General features: G+C 37.6%; 1 protein-coding gene across 6 annotated transcripts in view; it reads left to right on the forward strand.

The window, feature by feature from the left end:
* KCNIP4 (potassium voltage-gated channel interacting protein 4) overlaps positions 1-22,548 on the forward strand; it is a 1,210,542-nt gene extending 1,187,994 nt beyond the window's left edge. For all 6 annotated transcript variants that reach the window (XM_045998522.1, XM_045998527.1, XM_045998525.1 and 3 more), the window contains 4 exons: positions 17,041-17,148; positions 18,785-18,889; positions 19,521-19,583; positions 21,098-22,548. In XM_045998522.1, coding sequence (XP_045854478.1) covers positions 17,041-17,148; positions 18,785-18,889; positions 19,521-19,583; positions 21,098-21,145 — 324 coding nt within the window. In that variant the 3' untranslated portion in view covers positions 21,146-22,548. The remainder of the gene's footprint in view (positions 1-17,040; positions 17,149-18,784; positions 18,890-19,520; positions 19,584-21,097) is intronic.
* The last annotated feature ends 574 nt before the right edge of the window (positions 22,549-23,122 follow it).

The raw sequence follows: 23,122 nt of genomic DNA on the forward strand, positions 1-23,122 counted from the left end.
GATAAACCATTGGCCACACTAATCCAAAAGAAAAGAGAGAAAGCCCAAATTAATAAAATTATGAATGAAAAGGGAGAGATCACAACTAACACCAAGGAAATAGAAACAATCATCAGAAATTATTACCAACAGTTATATGCCAATAAGCTAAGCAACCTAGATGAAATGGATGCATTCCTGGAAAGCTACAGACTCCCAAAATTGAACCAGGAAGAAATTGACAACCTGAATAGACCGATATCTAGTAATGAGATTGAAGCAGTGATCAAAAACCTCCCAAAAAACAAGAGCCCAGGACCTGACGGATTCCCTGGGGAATTCTACCAAACTTTCAAAGAAGAAATAACACCAATTCTCCTGAAGCTGTTCCAAAAAATTGAAGCAGAAGGAAAACTTCCAGACTCTTTTTATGAAGCCAGCATTACCCTGATCCCCAAACCAGGCAAAGACCCTACCAAAAAGGAGAATTTCAGACCAATATCACTGATGAATATGGATGCAAAGATTCTCAACAAGATCCTAGCAAACAGGATCCAGCAGCACATTAAAAAGATTATCCACCATGACCAGGTGGGATTCATCCCTGGGTTGCAAGTTTGGTTCAACATTCGCAAATCAATCAGTGTGATAGAACACATCAATAAGAGAAGAGAGAAGAACCACATGGTCCTCTCAATTGATGCAGAAAAAGCATTTGACAAAATCCAGCATCCGTTCCTGATGAAAACGCTTCAAAGTATAGGGATAGAGGGAACATTCCTGAACTTCATAAAATCTATCTATGAAAGACCCACAGCAAATATCATCTTCAATGGGAAAAAGCTCCCAGCCTTCCCGTTGAGATCAGGAACACGACAAGGATGCCCACTCCCACCACTCTTGTTCAACATAGTATTAGAAGTTCTAGCAATGGCAATCAGACAACAAAGAGAAATAAAAGGTATCCAAATTGGCAAGGAAGAAGTCAAACTCTCTCTCTTCGCAGATGACATGATTCTTTATATGGAAAACCCCAAAGACTCCACCCCCAAACTACTAGAACTCATACAGCAATTCAGTAACATGGCAGGATACAAAGTCAATATACAGAAATCAGTGGCTTTCTTATACACCAACAATGAAAATACAGAAAGGGAAATTGGAGAATCGATTCCATTTACTATAGCACCAAGAACCATAAGATACCTGGGCATAAACCTAACGAAAGAAGTAAAGGACCTGTACTTGAGGAACTACAGAACACTCATGAAAGAAATTGAAGAAGACACAAAAAGATGGAAGACTGTTCCATGCTCTTGGATTGGAAGAATAAACATTGTTAAAATGTCTATACTGCCTAGAGCAATCTATACTTTTAATGCCATTCCGATCAAAATTTCACCGATATTTTTCAAAGAGCTGGAGCAAATAATCCTAAAATTTGTATGGAGCCAGAAGAGACCCCGAATTGCCAAGGAAATGTTGAAAAACAAAAACAAAACTGGCGGCATCACGTTACCCGATTTCAAGCTTTACTACAAAGCTGTGATCACCAAGACAGCGTGGTACTGGCATAAAAACAGACACATAGACCAGTGGAACAGAGTGGAGAGCCCAGATATGGACCCTCAACTCTATGGTCAAATAATCTTCGACAAAACAGGAAAAAATATTCAATGGAAAAAAGACAGTCTCTTCAATAAATGGTGCTGGGAAAACTGGACAGCGATATGTAGAAGAATGAAACTCGACCATTCTCTTACACCGTACACAAAGATAAACTCGAAATGGATAAAAGACCTCAACGTGAGACAGGAATCTATCAGAATCCTAGAGGAGAACATAGGCAGTAACCTCTTCGATATCAGCCACAGCAACTTCTTTCAAGATATGTCTCCAAAGGCCAAGGAAACAAAAGCAAAAATGAACTTTTGGGACTTCATCAAGATCAAAAGCTTCTGCACAGCAAAGGAAACAGTCAACAAAACAAAGAGGCAACCCACGGAATGGGAGAAGGTATTTGCAAATGACAGTACAGACAAAAGGTTGATATCCAGGATCTATAAAGAACTTCTCAAACTCAACACACACAAAACAGATAATCATATCAAAAAATGGGCAGAAGATATGAACAGACACTTCTCCAATGAAGACATACAAATGGCTATCAGACACATGAAAAAATGTTCATCATCACTAGCCATCAGGGAGATTCAAATTAAAACAACATTGAGATACCACCTAACACCAGTTAGAATGGCCAAAATTAGCAAGACAGGAAACAACGTGTGTTGGAGAGGATGTGGAGAAAGGGGAACCCTCTTACACTGTTGGTGGGAATGCAAGTAAGTGCAGCCACTTTGGAGAACAGTGTGGAGATTCCTGAAGAAATTAAAAATACAGCTTCCCTATGACCCTGCAATTGCACTGCTGGGTATTTACCCCAAAGATACAGATGTAGTGAAAAGAAGGGCCATTTGTACCCCAATGTTTATTGCAGCAATGGCTACGGTCGCCAAACTGTGGAAAGAACCAAGATGCCCTTCAATGGATGAATGGATAAGGAAGATGTGGTCCATATACACAATGGAGTATTATGCCTCCATCAGAAAGGATGAATACCCAACTTTTGTAGCAACATGGACGGGACTGGAAGAAATTATGCTGAGTGAAATAAGTCAAGCAGGGAGAGTCAAGGATCATATGGTCTCACTTATTTGTGGAGCATAACAAATAACATGGAGGACATGGGGAGATGGAGAGGAGAGGGAGTTGAGGGAAACTGGAAGGGGTGATGAACCATGAGAGACTATGGACTCTGAAAAACAACCAGAGGGTTATGAAGGGGCATCAGGGGGGTGGGGGGGGTGGGAGGTTGAGGAACCAGGTGGTGGGTAATAGGGAGGGCACGTACTGCATGGAGCACTGGGTGTGATGCCAAAACAATGAACACTGTTATGCTGTAAATAAACAAATAAAAATAAATATTAAAAAAAAAAAGAATTATGTAGTGTCGGGGCGCTTGGGTGGCTCAGTGGGTTAAGCCGCTGCCTTCAGCTCAGGTCATGATCCCAGGGTCCTGGGATCGAGCCCCGCATCTGGCTCTCTGCTCAGCAGGGAGCCTGCTTCCCTCTCTCTCTCTCTGCCTGCCTCTCTATCTACCTGTGATCTCTCTCTCTGTCAAATAAATAAATAAAAATCTTAAAAAAAAAGAATTATGCAGTGTCCTTCTGTATCTCTGACTACAGTCTTTAGTTTAAAATCTAATTTATCTGATATGAGAATCGCTACCCCGGCCTTCTTTTGAGGCCCATTGGCATGAAAGATGCTTCTCCATCCCTTCACTTTCAGTCTGGGTGTATCCTTAGGTTCAAAATGGGTCTCTTGTAGACAACATATGGATGGGTCCTGTCATTTTATCCAATCTGCAACCCTGTGTCGTTTTATGGGTGCATTTAGGCCATTCACATTGAGAGTGATTATTGAGAGATAGGTTTTTATTGACATCGTGTTGCCTTTGAAGTCTTTCTGTCTGTAGATTGTTTCTATATTTCTGTTCAATGATATTCTTGGGATTTTTCCTCTCTTATAGGACCCCCCTTAATATTTCCTGCAGTGTCGGCTTGGTGGTTGCATAGTCTTTTAAGCCTTGCCGGTCTTGTAAACTCTTTATCTCTCCATCCATTTTAAATGTCAGTCTTGCTGGATAGAGTATTCTTGGTTGCATGTTCTTCTCATTTAGTACTCTGAATATATTTTGCCAGCCCTTCCTGGCTTTCCAGGTCTCTGTGGAAAAGTCTGACGTTATTCTAATGGGCTTTCCTCTGTATGTTAGAAGCTTTTTTGTCCTAGCTGCTTTTAAGAGGGTCTCTCTTGAAACATAATTCCTCATTCTAACTATAAGGTGTTGTGAGGACTTTCGAGAATCTAAAATCTTGGGAGGAAATCTCTCTGCCTCTAGTACATGAACGTTGTTTCCATTCGTGAGATTGGGAAAATTTTCATAGACAACTTCTTCCACTATATCTTCTAGACTTCTTTCTTTTTCCTCCCCTTCAGGGATTCCAATATTTCTGACGTTGGAACATTTCATGGCATCGTTTATTTCCCTGATTCTGTTTTCGTGGCTTCTGAGCTGTTTGTTCCAGGCTTCCTCCTGATCCTTTCTCTCTATCTGTTTGTCCTCCAGATCACTAATTCTATCTTCTGTCTCAGTTACCCTAGCTTTTAGAGAATTTAGATTGGATTGGAACTCATTGAGAGCATTTTGAACATCATCCCTGGTGGCTTTCAGTTCTGCCCTAACATTGTGAACATCATCCCTGGTGGCTTTCAGTTCTGCCCTAATCAATTCTGTTTGGTCATCCATGGCTTTCTCCAACCTAGCTATTGCCTGGATAACTGTTAGTCTGAATTCCTTTTCTGACATATTGTCTATGTCGATAGCCATTAGCTCTGTTGCAGAAGGCCCATCCTCTGTATTTTTCTTCTGTTGGGTATTCCTCCTCCTAGTCATTTTGGTAAGAGATGACTAAACAGATGCAGCTGGACTTATCGATTGTGGTGCAGTCAATGTGCACCCTGGAACGCTTCTGTGCAATCAGGATTCCCCACCCAAATGAGAGAAAAAAGAAAAGAAAAAGAAATAGAGAAGAAGAAAGGAAAAAAAGGGGAAAGAAAAAAGGAAAAAAAAAGAGAGAGAGAGAGAGAGATAGGAAAAAAAGGGAAGATAAAAGAGAAGGCTCAGCCCAAATGGGCCACAAGGTAATATTTATGAAGTATACAAACAAAAACAGACAAACAAAAAGACTGATAAAAGTATATGACAAGAGAAAAAAATATATATATATAAGCAAAAAGAAGGGAAGAACCTCATCAGAAAGAACCCCAAGTATAAGATTTATATATTATCAGGACAAACACAAATTCACAGAAACACTGACAGAAGGAAAAATTGGGAGAGTGGTTATAAATTCTCAGTGTTGGTGAGGAAGGTTATTTTGATTCTTCCTGAAGATATCTTGATGTTTTTGTTAAGGGACTCAACTTCCTAAGTTACAGGGGGATTAGAAACTGGTTTGCCTATAGGGGTAGCATTGATTGGGGAAAAGGGATTACCTTGAAGTTTAACTCTATATGTATAGTAGAAAATAAAAATTAAAAAAGAATAAACTAGACTAAACTAAGTTAAAATTTAAAAAGGACTAAAAAAATAGAAAAGCAAAAGAAAAACACGGGTGTATGTATCAAAAAGTTCAGGTTAGAAGGTTATTAAAGAATTTGATGTACTGGACATCTCAGTGTGGTGGTAAATAGGTTAAAAAATTATCTGTATGTATAAAAAAAAAGAACCAGAATATTGGTAAAGAGTTAAAAATAAAAGTTGTATTTATGAAGTAGTGGTGGTTGTTCTCTTGTAGTCTTTTTTTTTTTTTTTTTTTTTTCTTCCTTCCTGGTTGGTTTTCTGGGGAAGGGGCCTGCCACGTGGGTTTTCAGACAATGATGTTCCCTCCCTGATTTAGGTCCTCCGGCTCCCCTCAAGGGGGTGAGCTCTGAGGAAACTGTTTTTTTCAGCCTTTTGTTCTCTGGGGGTTTTTATGTTCTTTCATCTGCTTTCTCTCGCCTTGACAGCTTTTGATGGTTTTTGGAGGTTTAGAGGAGAGCAAACTGCACCCCGACCTCCCTCTCAAAGAGAAGCCTCAGACTGTTTTGCAAAAGCTGCTGGCAGAGTCGGTTCTGAGTCACTGTCCCTGGGGATGCAGGAGCTCCTCGTTGTACCCAAAACCAGGGCAGTGGTGGCTGTCTAGGCAGCTCCAGACCTCCAGAGAGGTTCCGAACAGAGATCGCACACTGAGATTTTCCCACTGTCCCGGGCTGGGAATGTCTGGTTTTTCTGGATGCCAGAGCTCCAGGCTAGCGCCTATGAGCACCTATCCCAAGAGAGGGTGTGGGCCGCGCGCGTTTGAGGATTGCCATCTGGCCAGGCTCCCAGCCCCTCACGGGAGCCAGACCCCACTCGTTCTCGGGCGCGCTGGCGTTCAGGCGCACTGGCGGCTCAGGGACGGAGATCTGATTTCTCCGCCGCACTCTCTCTGGCTCAGCACCAGGGGAGGCTGTCCTGGGTCCGGGGACTTAGGTCCCTGACCCTAACCGCCCAGGTCCCCACTATTACCCCCGTGATCCTTTGCTCTTTGTTTTTTGAGTGCTTTCAACCAGACTCCAAGTTAATGCTGGTCCCCAGACGCAGAGCACGATCGGTCACCTCTGGTGGCTCCCTCCCCCTTTTGTTTATCTTCCAATATCAGTCCGATGCTCCCAGTCTGCTTTACCTGCCACTGACGTCTTCTGCTCCTGTAGAGATCCAGACAGGTATAATTCTGATCTCAGGCTGATTTCATGGGTGGTCGGAGTTCTTTGGTAGGTAATCAGCTCACTTTAGGGTACAGGTTGAAATGGTGCCTCCTCCTACTTCCCCGCCATCTTGACTGCCCCTGAGTTCCTGACTCTTGACTTCAGCTCAAGTCATGATCTCAGCCTCTTGAGATGGAATCGAGCCCCATGTCAGAGTCTGCTTATCCTTCTCCTTCCCCTACCCCACTGCCTGCATACTCTCTCTCTCAAAATACATAAAATCTTTTAAAAAATAAGTAAATAGCTATTTTCTTTTGAGGTATCAAACATCAGTGGAAATTATTTAGGCAATGTTACCAATAGATCTAAAAATTCTGATTTTAGCACATTTATTAATCATTAGGGTTTATCCTTCTCATATCTCTCAACACATACACACACACTTACCCAACCTGTACACATAATTCTGTTCTTCTTGTCTAGCGTCCATTTAAGGGAACTATTGGAAGTAAAGTGAAAGGTAGGTTCAGAAGTTTTCTCATTTCATTTATACATTTAACAAATACTGAGCATGACTACGTGCCAAATACTCTTCAGAGTGCTGGCTGGGGACATAACAGTGAACAAATACACAAATCTTTGTCTTCGTGGAGCATATATTCTCGCATTTTCATATAATCCAACTGTTTCACAGTTCGGTCAGTTGCCCTAGGACCCATCCATACCTTTTTGTTGATTCCCAGGGAATATGACCAGGCCACATGTGTCCTGGTTTTGCTTGTCATCCATCATTCTGGCCTACTCCTTCCCTGTAGTCTTGCCTTGTCTTGCCATGGGAGTACCCAGCTCCTCCTGCATTCACTTACCACTTCCTGTTGGCCCCAAGGACATATCCTTTAAATCCTTCATGGCATATGCTATAATATAGGTAACAGATTATTACAGGACAGACAAGAAAAGCATACAATAAATATCTTTCTCTGACAGACCACAGGTCAGATTCTTTTTTTAAAATTCATTTTTTAAGTAAAGGTGGTTTCTCTTTTAAATTTTAGACCAGGTTTACTGTTACAGAAAAATTTCAAAGGTAGTACAGACTGTTCTTATATACCTCACATCCAGTTTCCCTATTATTAGTATCATACATTAAAATGGAATACTTCTACACGTAATGAACTAATATTGATGCATTATTCACTAAAGTCCATGCTTTCTTCAGATTATCTTAGTTGTTACCTAATGTCCTTTCTTTGTCCCACCATCCTATGTAGGATACCATATTACATTTAGCCACTAGGTCTCCTTAGGCTCCTCTCAGATGTGCAGTTCTTCAGATATTCCTTGTTTGTGATGACCTTGTCAATTTTCAGGAGTATGGGTCAGGTGCTTTGTATATATTTGCTTGATTTTTTTTTTCTCATAATTAGCCCAGGGATATATGTTCTGGTGAGAAAGGCCAAAGAATTAAAGTTCCATGTACATTTTATCGATAAGAGGTATGGCTGTTGACTTATACCTTGGTCACTTATTAGAAGTAGGGTTGGTCATTCCTCTCTGTAAAGTTACTCTTTTTTCCCTCTTTCCAAACCATACTCTTTGGAAGAAAGTTATTATGCACAGCCCATACTTTAGGATGGGGGAGTTACGTTCCACCTTCTTGAGAGTAGAATATAATTTACGTAATTTACTTGGAATTCTTCTGCCTGGGATATTTGTCTCTTCTTCTCCATTTATGGATTTTTTTCAATAAGACATTTATATCAGTATGGACTGATGGATATTTATTTCTTCTTTTGAATTATAATCCAATAAACCCCTATTTATTTTGTTGTGGAAATTGTTATAGCTTGGCAACTGGGAGCTTTTTAAGTCGACTACTGTGTTCTTCAACATACTCCTATCATTGTGCTTGTTTCTTCTCTTTTGTTGTGTTTTTTCATCACACTCTTACTTTCTGGCACTACAGGATGCTCCAGGCTCATCTTACATCTTCCCTGCCCCAGGCCTGAATTAATCTCCAACATTAACATCCCGCCTCTAGGGAAGCTCCAGAAATCTCATCTAAAAAAAAAAACACGTGCTTGTCAGTCAGACACAGCATTCAAATCTAGATTCTATCACTTCTAGCTCTGATGCCTGGGGCAGGTTCCTCATTCTCTATGTGCTTGAATTTCTTCAATGTAAACTGAAAATACTCATGATACCTCACAAAATTGTTGTGTGATTAAATGATGTGTTTAAAGAGTCTTGAAAATTGCATGGCACGTAGAAAATGCTCAGTTAATATTGGTGACCCTGGTTAACATCAGTGACCCTGGTTAACATCTCATCAGTCTCAGAGAGTTGATCTCTGTCAGTCTCACTATTGCTGGACATGTAACTCTTGGGCTTCTTAGCTGATCTTCTTAAAGCTTTCATAGCCACACATATATTTGCATACTGACACACTTGTATTTAAGAAGCTAGGGCTATTTTCTAATTCATTTATGAAGTAATTTTATAGCAAGAATTATGAATTCCTGGCATTCTTAATATTCTACAAGTGTTATGAGGAAGAAAATGAACTGCAAATCACTCTGAGTTACTATTACACATCACCCCACAATTATGTCCTATAGTAGCAAGAAAAGAGATATGGCCTGTGTTCATCTCATACTATTCTGTATAGCCATAGTCATTGCTTCAATTCTAGTCAAAATGAGACCTGGGCTTTGAGTCCAGAGGTCTGGGTTTGATTTTAGCTCCCTCCTCACTGACTTATGCCTTAGCTTGGTCACTTGTTTTCTCTGAGCATCTCTTTATTATATAAAGACAGCAATACCTATTCCCTATGGTTGCATGAGACCAACATGAAATAACACACAGAAATTGCCTAACACATGCCCCACACACATCCATAAACTGTAGTCATTGTTACTATTAAATTTCAGGGTTCCCAGGACTTAGGACTTCTACTCCTTTCCTAAGGAAATAAGTCAAAATGATGGGAAACAGAGAACAATGTTTACACAACATCACTTAAAATAAAGAAAAAAAATTTAATTCACATAGCCACCAATAGGAAGTATGGTTAAGTAAATTACAATATATCCATATGACAAAGCAGTGTTTCAAACTCTAATTACAATCATTAGTAGGTTGTAAAATTAATTTAGAGATTAATGACAAGAATGGGTGAGTCTGTTGGTGGGTATTAAGGAGGGCATGTATTTCATGGAGCAGTGGGTGTGGTACATAAACAATGAATCTTGGAACACTGAAAAAATAAAATAAAATTTTTTAAATGTTTAAAAAATTAATAGAAGAGAAATAATGACTTTCTGGTCATTATTAAAATTAATTAATATTTATATAATTAATAATTAATTGATTGATTAATTTTTAAAAATCAATGGATATTTGCATAATTAATAATTAATTATTACAGTAAAATGTAAGTATTGTGGTTTGGGATCCAAAATGCTCAAAAACCACTGTGATAGTATCATTAGATTAAACCACATGAAATTACTATTCTTAACAAATATGATAAAAAAAATATCAGCAATTTGGGACACCTGGGTGGCTCAGTTGGTTGAGCATCTGACTCTTGATCTCAGCTCAGATTTTGAATCTCAGGATTATGACTTGAAGCCCCACATTGGGCTCCATGCTAGGAGTGGAACCCACTTAAAAAAAAAATCAGCAATATCGTAAGGTTCAACCTAATATGTAGTTATTTAAATGATGCCACAATGACTTTTCAGTGAAATGGGAAAATGCTTGTTATTTTAAGTGAAATATACATTATTATACATACATATATGACCTTTACTATAAATATAGTATGCTTAAAAAATTGGTAAGATTTCATTTTGCATAAGTGATAGGATTACATGTGATTGCAATTTCTTCATTATAGAAAGTATCACTTTCTATAATTTTTTATGTAAATCAAGCATATTTATATATACATTTATGTATTTATATCATTTTTGTTTAAAAATTTATTAATGCTTAATGGCCTCTGGAGCCAAAGAAGTTTCCTCTAACTAAACATGTCTATCATCACCTTTTAAGACACTAAATTACCTAAATAGACCATTATAGATCAAATGAGGCAAGTATATTATCCCTCCTGCATGATAAAATCAGGCCACAAATCTTAGGAAATTTCCTTATTATTTTTTAGACATATTAATACCTGATGCAATCTTCAGGTACTACCTGAAATTGTATCTTTCAAATACTTTAAGAAGGAGAAAAAGGAGGCTCAACTACTGTGGAAGTTTAACTCTAATCAGGGAGGTCATACCAGAGAAAATGAACCACCTTTAAAAAATTTCGTAAGAATACATAAGCAAGCATAAAGTAATATACCAAACACATGCATGATTTTTCATACCGAATCTGTCACTGACTAGCGAATTAACATTTCTTACCATTGGTAAGTCACTTAATGTTGTTTTCCCAACTATAAACAGCACTGCTTGTGGCAAACATCCCCAAGAACATGATTATAAGCCATGATATTCTGAGTGACAGGTAGGGAGGCAGGATATTGGTTTGCAACCTCAATAGTTCCTCTGGTGAAATTCCAAACTGGCCCCCTACACACAGAGAGCGAGGAGAGACTGAAGGAAGAGGCGGGCCACTCCAGAGTGGTAGGTAGCAGGTATAATCAGTAAGGGAACTTACCTATGAGGCTTGTCTGGGCAACTGCAAGACAAATAAATCTCTGTCCTGCCCACAAGAATCTTAAAAGATGTTATGGAGACCTTAATGGGATTCAGTCACATATCAGTCTAGTTGGTCTCAGCAAGACCTTACTTTCTCAAGGCTACATCCTTGAAGTGATTCCTTGTCCAGACATGGTGTGCAAACCATACATTCCAAGGACAGGGGAGGGTTAAGAGCCTCAGATTGCCTGGGCCAGCTTGTGGGTCAGCCAGTGGTCATGTCCTTTTGATGAACTCCTCTGACAGAGGAAGACTAATGTCCCTGTCAGAGCAACCAGAACTAAGGCACTAAGCTAAAATCATAGATACCTACAAGGTCACAACTGATCAAGGATGGGATATTATAAAGTCAAATCTTTATGCCTTCTTCTTTTGCTTTGATCATAAGAGAATGAAACCAGATCATTTTTGTGCATTAGGGAACACATGCAACCTTCTTTCACAGATAAAAGGTAATTATGCAAAGTACTCTGAGAGGGTTTTTTTGTTTGTTTTTTAGCCTTGTGACTCCTGTTTGATAGATTTCAGTTACCATTCAGAAAAGCATGGAGTAAAAGCCACATAAGATACGTTGAGTTTCTCATTTTCCATTCCCACAAGTAAGGAATCATTCTTCTTTTGAAGTAACTGTTTATTGATATCATCCTGCAAGATGGTATATTACAAAGTAGAGGGGTACCCAAGGTCCGTAGCTATCTTTTAATGGAAGTAGTTTGGGGATACATAGTACTTAAGGTGTAAATCAGCTGCCAGCTTGTAAATCAGGATATTTTTGTTTGCAAATAATAGAAAATCATATACTAACAAAAACAATATGATAACTTTATTGGCTCACAGAAAGAAAAAGTCCAGAGATATGGATGGCTACAACTAATGGTGAGCTCTCCCATGGTCACAAAAAAGATGCCAGCAGCGATTTGTCTCCAAGCTCAACTATTCATGTTGAGCAGACGTGGACTGGGTTCAGTTGTATGCCAACCACAGATCCAAATGCCTTGACCAAAGGGATAATATGTACCTCTTGATTTGCTCTGGTCACAGCTCTATCACTAGAGCCAGAGGTGGAGAGCACTTCTGCAGAACTGGATGAAGCACCAAATGGAAATTAGTGAGAGTTTAGTAGGAAGGCAACCAACAAAAGTCCACATGTGACTTTAAAAGCTACTCTGATCTGCTGTTTGGTGATAGGACCAATGCCGCTGGTGATTTCTGTAGTCCAGTGGTTCTCAAAGTGTGATTCCTGGACCAACAGTATCAGTATCCCCTTAGAATTTGCTAGAAATATATATTCTTCCACCCCAACCTAGACCTAATGAATCAGGATCCTGAGGGTGGGACCCAGCAATCTGCATTCTAGCAAGCCCTCCGGGAGATCATGTGGCAAGCTAAGTTTTGAGAACCAATGCTCTAAACATGTCTTCAAAGACCTTATATCCAGCCCCCCTTTTCAGTTAAGAGTGTCTGACTATTACTTCATGATTTGAAACAATAGGTAAGGTTTATATTGATAACCGTCAACCTCATCTGGTCTTTTAAAACTGTACAGCAATCTTTATCTGACAAACCTACCTTCCCATACTCGGCAGTGACTATTTTGTAGCTTCTAAAAAGCCACAGCTTATAGTTTGCCAGTTGTACATTGCACCTTAATTCTTGATGACAGTGTGTTATATATTTCAGGTTTATATATATTATAACAACTTTCTAGGAGATAGCACAGATTATTTTGAGGGATATCCATCTTTGGGTACTTTGCACAAGTCACCTGATTATCTAGCACCATGGCTACCTACTTCTTTCCTTTAACCTTCGATTCTTGCCCTCTCTGCCACACTCTTTACTCCCAAGCAGATGACACCCATTGAAGCTGCCAGGTGGGGACTCATTTATCTTCCTGCTCTTATCAGCTGCTGGCATCCACAGCCTGTTCTCCGGTTTCCGTGTTAACTGAGGAAATGCACCTCCTCCTTCCACAGCTCAGACCCTCCACCTGCACTTGGATCCCTCCCACCTTCTCAGAACAATAAGCTCCTCTCTTGCACTCCCTCCCTCCCTTTCACACACACACACTTTAGTAATCTTCTCTTCATAGATTGCTCCCTCCAGTAATCAAAGTGCTCATCTTAAAAAACCTCTCATATGATCCCATATTCCTCTTCAAATGTAGCCATCTCTATATCATCATGGACAGCCAGGAGTCACGAGTTTGCTACATAGTCTCCATCACTGTTTGCTTCTTCTACTGCATGGAAAGTTCTCACATCAGTCACTGCTGACCTCCATGTTGCTGATCTAATGAACACTTTTCATTCCCTTTTATCATTCATCTTGTATCACCATGAACCATCCTTTTCTAGGAAAATGAACTCCTCACGTAACCTCTCATACTTCCTTAGCAACTTATTTTCAAGATCCCTTGCCAGTTTCCTTTCTATCTGCCTACCAAATGCTACAATTTTGTGGCCATCTCTTGAGTTCTCTTTTTCTCTCACTTTACATTTTTCCCTGAATAAAGATGGGAAGTAGGTTATGGTTATCTGGTTGTCAAAGCAGGATTTGTTGAAAACATGATTTTTTCCCCATTGCATGTTCTTGGCACCCTTGTTGAAAATCAATGGTCATAGATGTTTATTTCCAGATTCTTGATATTATTGCACTGGTCTGTATGTCTATTCTTATGCCAGTGTGGCACTGTAGATTTGTAGTTGCGTTTCCAAAAGTGGAGTTTGAGCTCTCTAATTTTGTTTTTCTTTTCCATATTGTTTTGACTATTTGGGGTTCTTTGCAATTCCATATGAATTTGTAGATCAACTTTTCCATTTCTGCACGAAAGTCAGTCAGTGGTTATTCTTGATAAATTTTTTTAATAAAATGAGAATTGTATACCTTGTTAGCATGATTAAATTCACTCTCATGCTTAAAGTAGAAACCCTAGAAACAGTCTTATTAAATTTAGTAACAAAATAAGGATGGCTTAATATTAAATAATTAAATATTAAATATTAAATAATAATTTATCATATAATATTGTCTTGTACATATTATTCACTACAGTTAGAAAAAAGAAAGTAATTAAAATATAAAAATTAGAAAGAATAGGTTAAAGTAACTCCATTTGCAGCTAATATGATTGCAACCATGAAAAACCCAGGCGACTCAATGGAAAAACTACCATATACAACAGAAACACTTAGTTGACAGCATACACAATTATACAGAAATCAAACAAAACCAAAAGCGCCTACATCCTAATTTCTGGAACTTGTGTGTAATCACAGGGGTCCTTGCAAGAGGGAACAGGAAGATCAGAGTAAGAAGAGAAAGATATGATAATGGGAGCAGAGACTAAAGTGATGTGCTTTGGAGATGGAGAAAGGGGTCATAAGCCAAACAACGCAAGTGGCTTCTAAAAGCTAAAAAAAAGGGCAAGGGAGCAAACTCTCCCTCTATATCCTCAGTGCTCTCCCATTTTGATCCAGCCCAGTGAAATCCATTTCAGACTTCTCACCTGCAGAACTATAAGATAATAAACATGTATTATTTTGAGTCACTAAAGTTGTAGTAATTTGTTACAGCAGCCAAATACTGATAGGTTCGGTGACAAAAATGACTTGCACAAGGGCAAGGTCTCTCATAGTCTTAATTAGGAAGACTCAACAGCATGCAGTTGTCAATTCTGCCAAAGCTGATCTGTAAATTTATCTCAAATCCTATAAAGACCCCAGCAGGTTATTCAAAATTCGTGTGGAATATTAAAGCAAGAAAAAAAAATAGAGGAAAAAAGTTGAAAAAAAAAGATCGACCAGAAGGAAATAGCCCTAACAGCTGTTAAAATTACTAAAATGCTTTCATAATTGAACCAATGTTATAGAGGTAATATTTACTAATGAAATAAAATAGAAACTACGGAAATATAGACAAATACATAAAAGATTTAAGGATATGATAAATCTTAATCTCAAATCAGTAGTTAATAATAGTGTGAAACCAGACAACTATCTAAAAACAGTGGATAAATTCCAAGCAGAATAAGGATTTGAATGTTAAAAAGGTAAACTTCAGAAGTAGTAGGAAGAAGTATGGGAATATCTGTCTATAACTTCAAATGGGGAAGACCTTTTCAAGATGACATAAACCAAAAGACATATATTAAAAGACTGACAAAAATAAAAATAAAAAAATACCTGGTTTGCAAAAATAAATATAAGAAAAATCAAAAGCAATGACAAACTAGGAAACAACACTCGAATACATATATCCCAGACAAGGGATAATTTCACTAATATGTGAAGAGTTTCTATAAATTGAGACATTTGAAAAAAATATGTCCAAATTTATTTGGGATACAAATATAAGTAATCTGAGAAATAGTTTTCCATAAAATTGAAAAACATTGATGTTTGATACTATATAGTATTGACAAGCTATAATATTCTTATACATAAAAATACTCTCATATAGATTTTGAGAGGGGAATTTGGGGTGCAATTTGGAAGTAATTTTAAAAATTACAAACAGATGTTCAAATGCTTTAACCCAGAAATCTCACATCTAAGCATTTATTCTACAGATATTTTTGCTCAAGTATGACTTATGTACATATAAGGTCACTCTTTGTAAAATTGTTTTAAATAAGATTGGAAATATTTCAATTCTTATCAATGGAAGAGTGGTTAAATAAACTATAATACATTCATATGTAATTATGGAACTGTGAAAAAGACTGACTTATTCCTAAGATTGTTAAGGGTTGCGGAGTGGGGAATAAAGGTACAGAACAGCCTGTCAGACTACTTGCGTGAAGGGATGTGGAATACATATAAATAAATATGCCTCATACTTACATATGCACAAAAACTCCTTGGAAGTAATCCAGGAAGCTACTAATGCAAGTTGCCCAAGGAGAAAGAAAAGGGTAACTGGCGTCCAGGAATGAAAAATTTTTCACCAAACCTCTTCCATATTGTTAAATTTTGAACTATGTGAATGTTACCTACATTACAAAGTTTAAAAAAATCATTAAAATTATGAAACTGGGACAGGAAAACAACTATAAGATGATAGAATATAGAAATGTAGAGAGAAATGCAAATTCACCCAGAGGCCACTGCTACCTGCCCCTTGGTCTCTTCCATTCCATCTACCAGTGGATTATTAGATCTGTGTAAGCTCAGAATCACCACTTTGTGATGGTAGCTCTGCTCCACATGACAACAAATATATAGGAATTTGAACAAGTTCAAGCAAACCAGCCTAACCATGATACTGGCTAAGGACTTCATTTACTTGGTAAACACATAACCAATGCCTTTGCTAGACTTTGTTATAGCTTAACTATTTCAATCTTCACAAAAACTTTAAGAAGTAGGTATTATAATCCCCATTCTACAGATATGCAAACTGAGGCAAAGGGAGGTTAAATGGTCAGAGGACACAAAGCTATCAAGCAACATAAGTGGAATTTGAGTCAGGCAGTCTGGCTTCCAGCTCCATGCTCTTGACCACTGCCCCCATGTGTGTTATAACTTGATTTCTAAGTAACAGAGTTGACCCATATCTTAAAGACAGACCAGCAGATCTTTTTTCATGGGGAATAAGCTATGTATGTGCTTGTATTTCATAAAGTACAGTGTTATCAGATTCTTTTCCATAAAATAAATTGTTTGCAGTTGTGATAGAAAAACAGTACCACTTAGAGCATGCATCTTGCTGTTTGGGTGTCTATCCTCATAACATTTCCAGTTTCACAGGTGATTTAAATCACAGTTCCCAAATCAAAGATGAGAACGTTAAAGCTAAGGAGTGGTATGCCCATGGAGAACTCTAAGAAACAGAAGACCAAGAACACATTATCTTGCTAAATAATGGTTTAAAAATCCAGAGGGCTGTAACCCTTGCTTCCATCATTTGAGAAAGACTTTTATCATAGTCAGTGTTTTTTTTTTTTTTTTTAAGAAATCTTATGCCAACTTATGCTTTTATGTCTTTTTAGGATTTCATCAAGGGTCTTTCCATTTTGCTCCGGGGGACAGTTCAAGAAAAACTCAACTGGGCATTTAATTTGTATGACATAAATAAAGATGGCTACATCACTAAAGAAGTAAGAAATGCCACACCAACACAACTCTCCTTTGGACTGTTTCCATTTTTCTTTTCTAACTTTATATGTTAAACAATTGAAATTATTAATTTGAAAATTGTGTTTTTAGGAAATCTGAAGTATTTTACATGGTGGTGGTGGTGAAATACTCTAATAAAAAACTTGCAATGGATAGGAATAGTTTATGGTGCATATATCTTCAAAGTAAATATAAAACACATAAGGATTGTATCCCTGTTTCCTAATGGCATTCAAATAAATACTGTAAATTGGATAAAAGCTATAGTTGGAATCAGGGAGAAAATGTATACATACCACGCTCAGGTATTTGGCCTGGAACATTTTTTTCTCCCAATATAACATGGAAACAGATACAATTTTAAAATACTGAGACTGCAGTTACTTGTATGGTGTAGAACTTAACCTGAAGGGAGTGGTGGGGCCCCCAAACATTGTCAGCCAGGCTATCCAGAAAAAAAGGCCCACATACCAAATTCAGAAACTCCTATCAATGGTTTATTAAACTAGTATAAAACACAGTGAGAAGGGAAAAGGGATGGGGTAAGTTAACAAATTTAGGATAGGGTCCAAATGAAGTTGAAAGACTTTACATGAATCCTGGGGGATTCTCATGAATATTAAGTGCTTCTGCATATTGAGCATATCCTGAACAGCTAGTGCCTCTTGTAACTGGTGTATAATAATACAGTAAATATTTAGTAGCTGGATGCCTTGGAAATATTAGGTACCTCTTGGCCCTTCGATCCCTTTCTATCTCTATGTTTAACACAAACATGCTGATCTTACATGTAACACATCTCATGAATTCTGCTTAAGTCGGACAAAATTCTTGCTACTTATCTAAACTCAAAACATCTTAAAATGTTTTACCTATGAAGTATAAGTTATAAACTACTTTATCATTAATAACAATTGCATACTCTAAAAAGTAAATGTAATATTACATCTGTATTACCAATTTAATCTAGACTTTTATATGGAAATTTCAATATGAAGGAAACAAATGTGAAACAATAAACCTGCATGTCTGAGTAATTAGATATTATTTTTACTAAGATTGGAAATGACAAGTCAAAAGCTAGATTTTATTTTAATTAAAAAATTAATGAAATTTCAAGGGATTTCCCAGAGTCATACATACTATTTTGACTAAACTACATGTGTAATTTCTTAATTTAAAGCCATAGTAGGAAAAAACAAGGAAAATCCTAATAAGCTTTGAAACCTATCAGTTAGTTTGGCATAATGCTCATGATATGGAGTTCATTCTCAGTAAAAGGAAACTGATAACATACAAGGTATATAATATGTAACTCAATAAAACAAGGTAAGTCTATAGGAAGTCTATGGAAATCTAAACATTAAACCAGAACATTCCTTTCCTGATCATCTTGGATATGTAGGAATGTACTTCATTTTGAAATCAAGATCAGAATTAATTCTTACATTCTGACCCTGATGCTCTTAAGGCACAAAACTGTTGGCTTTTCCTCTGGAACAACCAAAAGGCACTTAATGGAAAAAAAAAAAAATTGAAACAGAATAGGAATAATCTGTCAGAGTGGTTTCTTCATCCAGTGCAAGCAGCCTCATGTGAGCACCTTTTACTTTTCAGGAAATGCTTGATATAATGAAAGCAATATACGATATGATGGGTAAATGCACATATCCTGTCCTCAAGGAAGATGCTCCTAGACAACACGTCGAAACATTTTTCCAGGTAGGGATGCAAGTAGAAGTCAGAGACAGTGAAAAAGAGTAAATGTCCTAATGCTTGCAAAGTATCACAATAATTCAAAAGAATGCAAAAGAAAAAAAAAAAAAAAAACTCTTACCGAAAGGGATAAAACAATAGATTAACCATCATGCTAATTTTTTAATTTTGGTTTTGAATTTATTTGAATACTGATAACTACAGTTATTGAACATTCACTATATCCTAAACAGAACACTAAGAAATCACTATTTTGCATGTTTTTATATTTGTTTTCAATAAATTCTCAAAAGAATCCTTATGGTTATAAGTCCTTTTTAGTCTCAATTTATAGATGAGAAAACCAAGGCTCTGAAAGTGTCCACAAACTGACTGAACTGTCCTAGCTAGTGGGCCAGATTTTATCTTGGGTAGCAATTCTAGCGGTCGGCCACATTGTACTGAAAAGGGAACAGCCTAACAGCAGTTGGCCATAGAATTCTTATCACTAAGAAAGGACTAGCTCATGCTCTGAAGTAGTTCTTCCCTACGAAAAGAGGCTGGGGGACTCTTCAACAGCTTTGGCTGTGAGGGTATCAAGGGAGGGTATCAAGGGAGAAGTCTGAATAAAGTTTTTTGTTCTTTTCTTCCTGAACAGAAAATGGACAAAAATAAAGATGGAGTTGTTACCATAGATGAGTTCATTGAAAGTTGCCAAAAAGTAAGTAATCCCTTTTGCTTTCATAATAGCCAGACTAAGTAGAGTCAGCTAGCCACGATGAACTGAGCAAAATACACAGCTGACCTAACCTTACCACTTGTACACAGCTGAGAGAAGCCTACCACTCTGAAAACCGCATTAATTTATAATTCAATTAATATAATTCAATTTATAATTCAATTACATTTAAAGAGTGCCTACCTTGAGGAGAGCTATGCAGAAACCCCTAAACATACAATGTTACACATACACTGCATTTTTCTTTCCTAAATCCTTTAGAGAGTATTTATCACTGAGGGATAAAACATACATGAAATTTGAACTGTTCTTTTTCCACATTGAGCATATAACATATTATCTCCATAGACTGAGAATTCCAGTACAGCAAAGTATACATCAAAGGCCAAGTGTGCATCCAATTTCTGAGGAAAACACATTGCTTTAATGTATGAGCACCAGAAATGGCTTTTTTTTGTTGAACCAGTAATGGTCTTCAGTCATAAAAAATAAAGAGTGGAAAATTCAGAGGGGAAATCCAAAGTGGTTATCCATCATCTGGTGGGATATCAGTTTTAGCTTATCTATGATTATTTGACTTGATGCATGGGTGAAGCATTAAGAATTACTAAGATTAAGAATTAATACTTTAAAATAAATACAGAGACAATGAGGTTTGTTGATACGTTAGCTTTTTTAATTTTCAAATTGATACACTTTCCCTTTCTTGGTGTCTGCTTGCTTCCCAACTCATATTTTGACATGTGGTCTTTAAGAGCATTAAATTGGTGCCATCAGTCTGCTAGGGCTGTTCCTTGGCTTCTAGCCCTGGAAGTCAGCACAAGTTCAGCTACTATTTACCATTACTATAAGCAGCTCACCAAGTGCCATTCACAATCTCCAAGTGCCCCTATAATGTCCAGAGTTTATCCCCTGGTTTCTAAGGAACAGCCACTGGCCAAAGGTGGCTCTCAAACAATCCCTTCTCTGGCAATTTTTAAAGGCTCCTAAAGGCCCTACAGATTTAGCCCTAACAGACCCAGAGAGAGAGGTGAAAGGACTATAGACAGGTCTCCCAACTCTCAAACTCCAATCCTGAATGGAGTTGGTTCTTAGCTCACACAAAAACCCTGTTTCCTTCTACATGTACAAGTCTCTGTGACTTGGCCTACGATCTACCTGGAATTCCAAAATTTGCTTTTGCTCACTTATTTTTGGTCCTACCCTCAGCGCCTCTCTAATGTCCATTCTGGCATTCCAATTTGAGAAATATTCTCTATTAACAGAAGTAAGATTCAAATGAAATATTTAAAGCCTGCAGATTCAACATAATGTAAAATGGGCTCTCCATACTTATCTCTATGGAAAATGGAAAGGATGGTATTTATATTTGCAAACACTTAGTATTTGAGCTTTTGGCTTAAGCAGTAGTGGGGGAGGCAGTACTTAGAGGCAAAAGAGTGTACTTTCCCTTGCAGAGATACTTAATTTAATCCCACTGTGCTTCTCCCTTACAGGATGAAAACATAATGCGCTCCATGCAGCTCTTTGAAAATGTGATTTAACTTGTCAAAAGCGTCCTCAATCAAACAGACAAATGTGAACTATTCTACCACACTTAAAGTTGGAGCTACCACTCTTAGCATAGATTGCTCAGCTTTACACTGAGGCATATTATGCAAACAAGCTTTGTTTTGATATAAAGCAATTCCCAAAAGATTTGAGTTTTCCAGTTACAAATTTGCATCCTTTTCATAATGCCACTGAGTTCATGGGATGTTCTAAGTCATTTCATACCCTGTGACTATTCCAAAGTAATAGAATCTGGCATATAGTTTTATTGATTCTTTAGCCATGGGATTATTGAGCTTTCACATTATCAGTGATTTTAAAATATCAGTGGTTTTGGCTACTCAACCGGATGTATTCAGCCCCAGGATTTTAAATGGTTTTCTAAAATATTGGCATCTGCACTTAATTTCCAGAAATTAATTTTCATGTTTGTATGCTGTAATTCCATTTATACACTAAGTAAAGAAGATTACTATAATTAAAAAACAAACACACAGTCCCAGTTTCTGTGGATTTGCTGCCTTCTGTTAAAAATATTCATTTATCTGGCATTTTTTATAACATGAAACAAATTAGTTCATCACCAGATGTCAGCATATGCTTAATAAAGCTTATTTAATAAGCATTTCTTAATTTTTCATAATACATATTATAGCCAAGGCCTACATGATGTATATAATTTTGGATTTGTCCAATCCTACAGGTTGACTGTTTTCTATTGTGTCATTAAGTGGAGGTCCCAGAAGGTGTGGAACAAAGCAAAGATGTTCATAGGCATATGCAAAGGGTCAAGATATCTGCCCTCTGGTACATGGTAATACTTAATGCCAAGTAATTCCTAACAGCATTGAAGGCCTATTCCATCCCTTTCCCTTGACTCCTTCAAGGTACCTTTGTTTTACACGCCATTCAGGGCCAAAGAGACCTGGACTCCCCCAATGCCTACAGAGGACAGAGAGAAAGCAGAATTCACTTTGAAACCATCAGTGAGTCCATTCTATCCAGAACTACCATATCAAAACTTCACTGAAAATGAAAATAAATGCTAAGCAATTTACGTGGACTGTATTATGATTTAGCTCATCATAGAACTCCAACAATTCAGATTCTTTTTGCTGATCATAAGCTAAAATTGTAAAGTTGCCACAACACTACTAAGGATACAAACACCCTCCCTGTTTCGCAGAACTCTCATAAAGAACAAGAGGCTACAGTAGGAGGAAATCTGCAACTGTTTTTGCAACAATAAATCAGGTATCTATTCTGGTGTAGAGATAGGATGTTGAAAGCTGCCCTGCTATCACCAGTGTAGAAATTAAGAGTAGTACAATACATGTACACTGAAATTTGCCATCGCGTGTTTGTGTAAACTCAATGTGCACATTTTGTATTTCAAAAAAATAAAAGCAAATAAAATGTTTATAACTCTACTAGTCTATGTTATAGGCATTTATTTCAACAAATTTTATAAATACTAAATTAAAAATATTGTGTTTTTCTTATGGCATTGGAGGATTGTACATATCTTTGCCTCATGGTGGCGCTAAGTACACTGAAGAAGAATAAAAGCAACGCCCATGGGCGAGTACACATTTTGGCTTAATATGATCTAAGGATGTGACAGGTGAGTAGAGACCCAAGAAAAGAATATCCTAGACAGGAGGACCAGGAAGGACAAGAGCTCTGAGGGATGAACAGGCATTTCTGCAATCAGGACTCTTCAGAAATTATTTGTACTCTTTTAAATTCCAGCTGTGAGACTGTATCTGCAACGAGAATTGCAAAGAGGTCACTCCACGTATTTGAGGGATGGAGCAAAGGTGTTCTTCAGCGGTGCTGAGATATAATATGGCTGCTCCCTCAAATAAAAGAGTAACCCTAATCTCCATCCCTCCAAAAGTAAGTCTGCTTTGGATCTGGTGTGGCTACTCATGTCCCTATGGCCTCCCTTCTTTCCCTTAGGATGGAAA

Source organism: Meles meles, chromosome 2, assembly GCF_922984935.1.
Source record: "Meles meles chromosome 2, mMelMel3.1 paternal haplotype, whole genome shotgun sequence".
In the NCBI taxonomy this organism is placed as follows: domain Eukaryota; kingdom Metazoa; phylum Chordata; class Mammalia; order Carnivora; family Mustelidae; genus Meles; species Meles meles.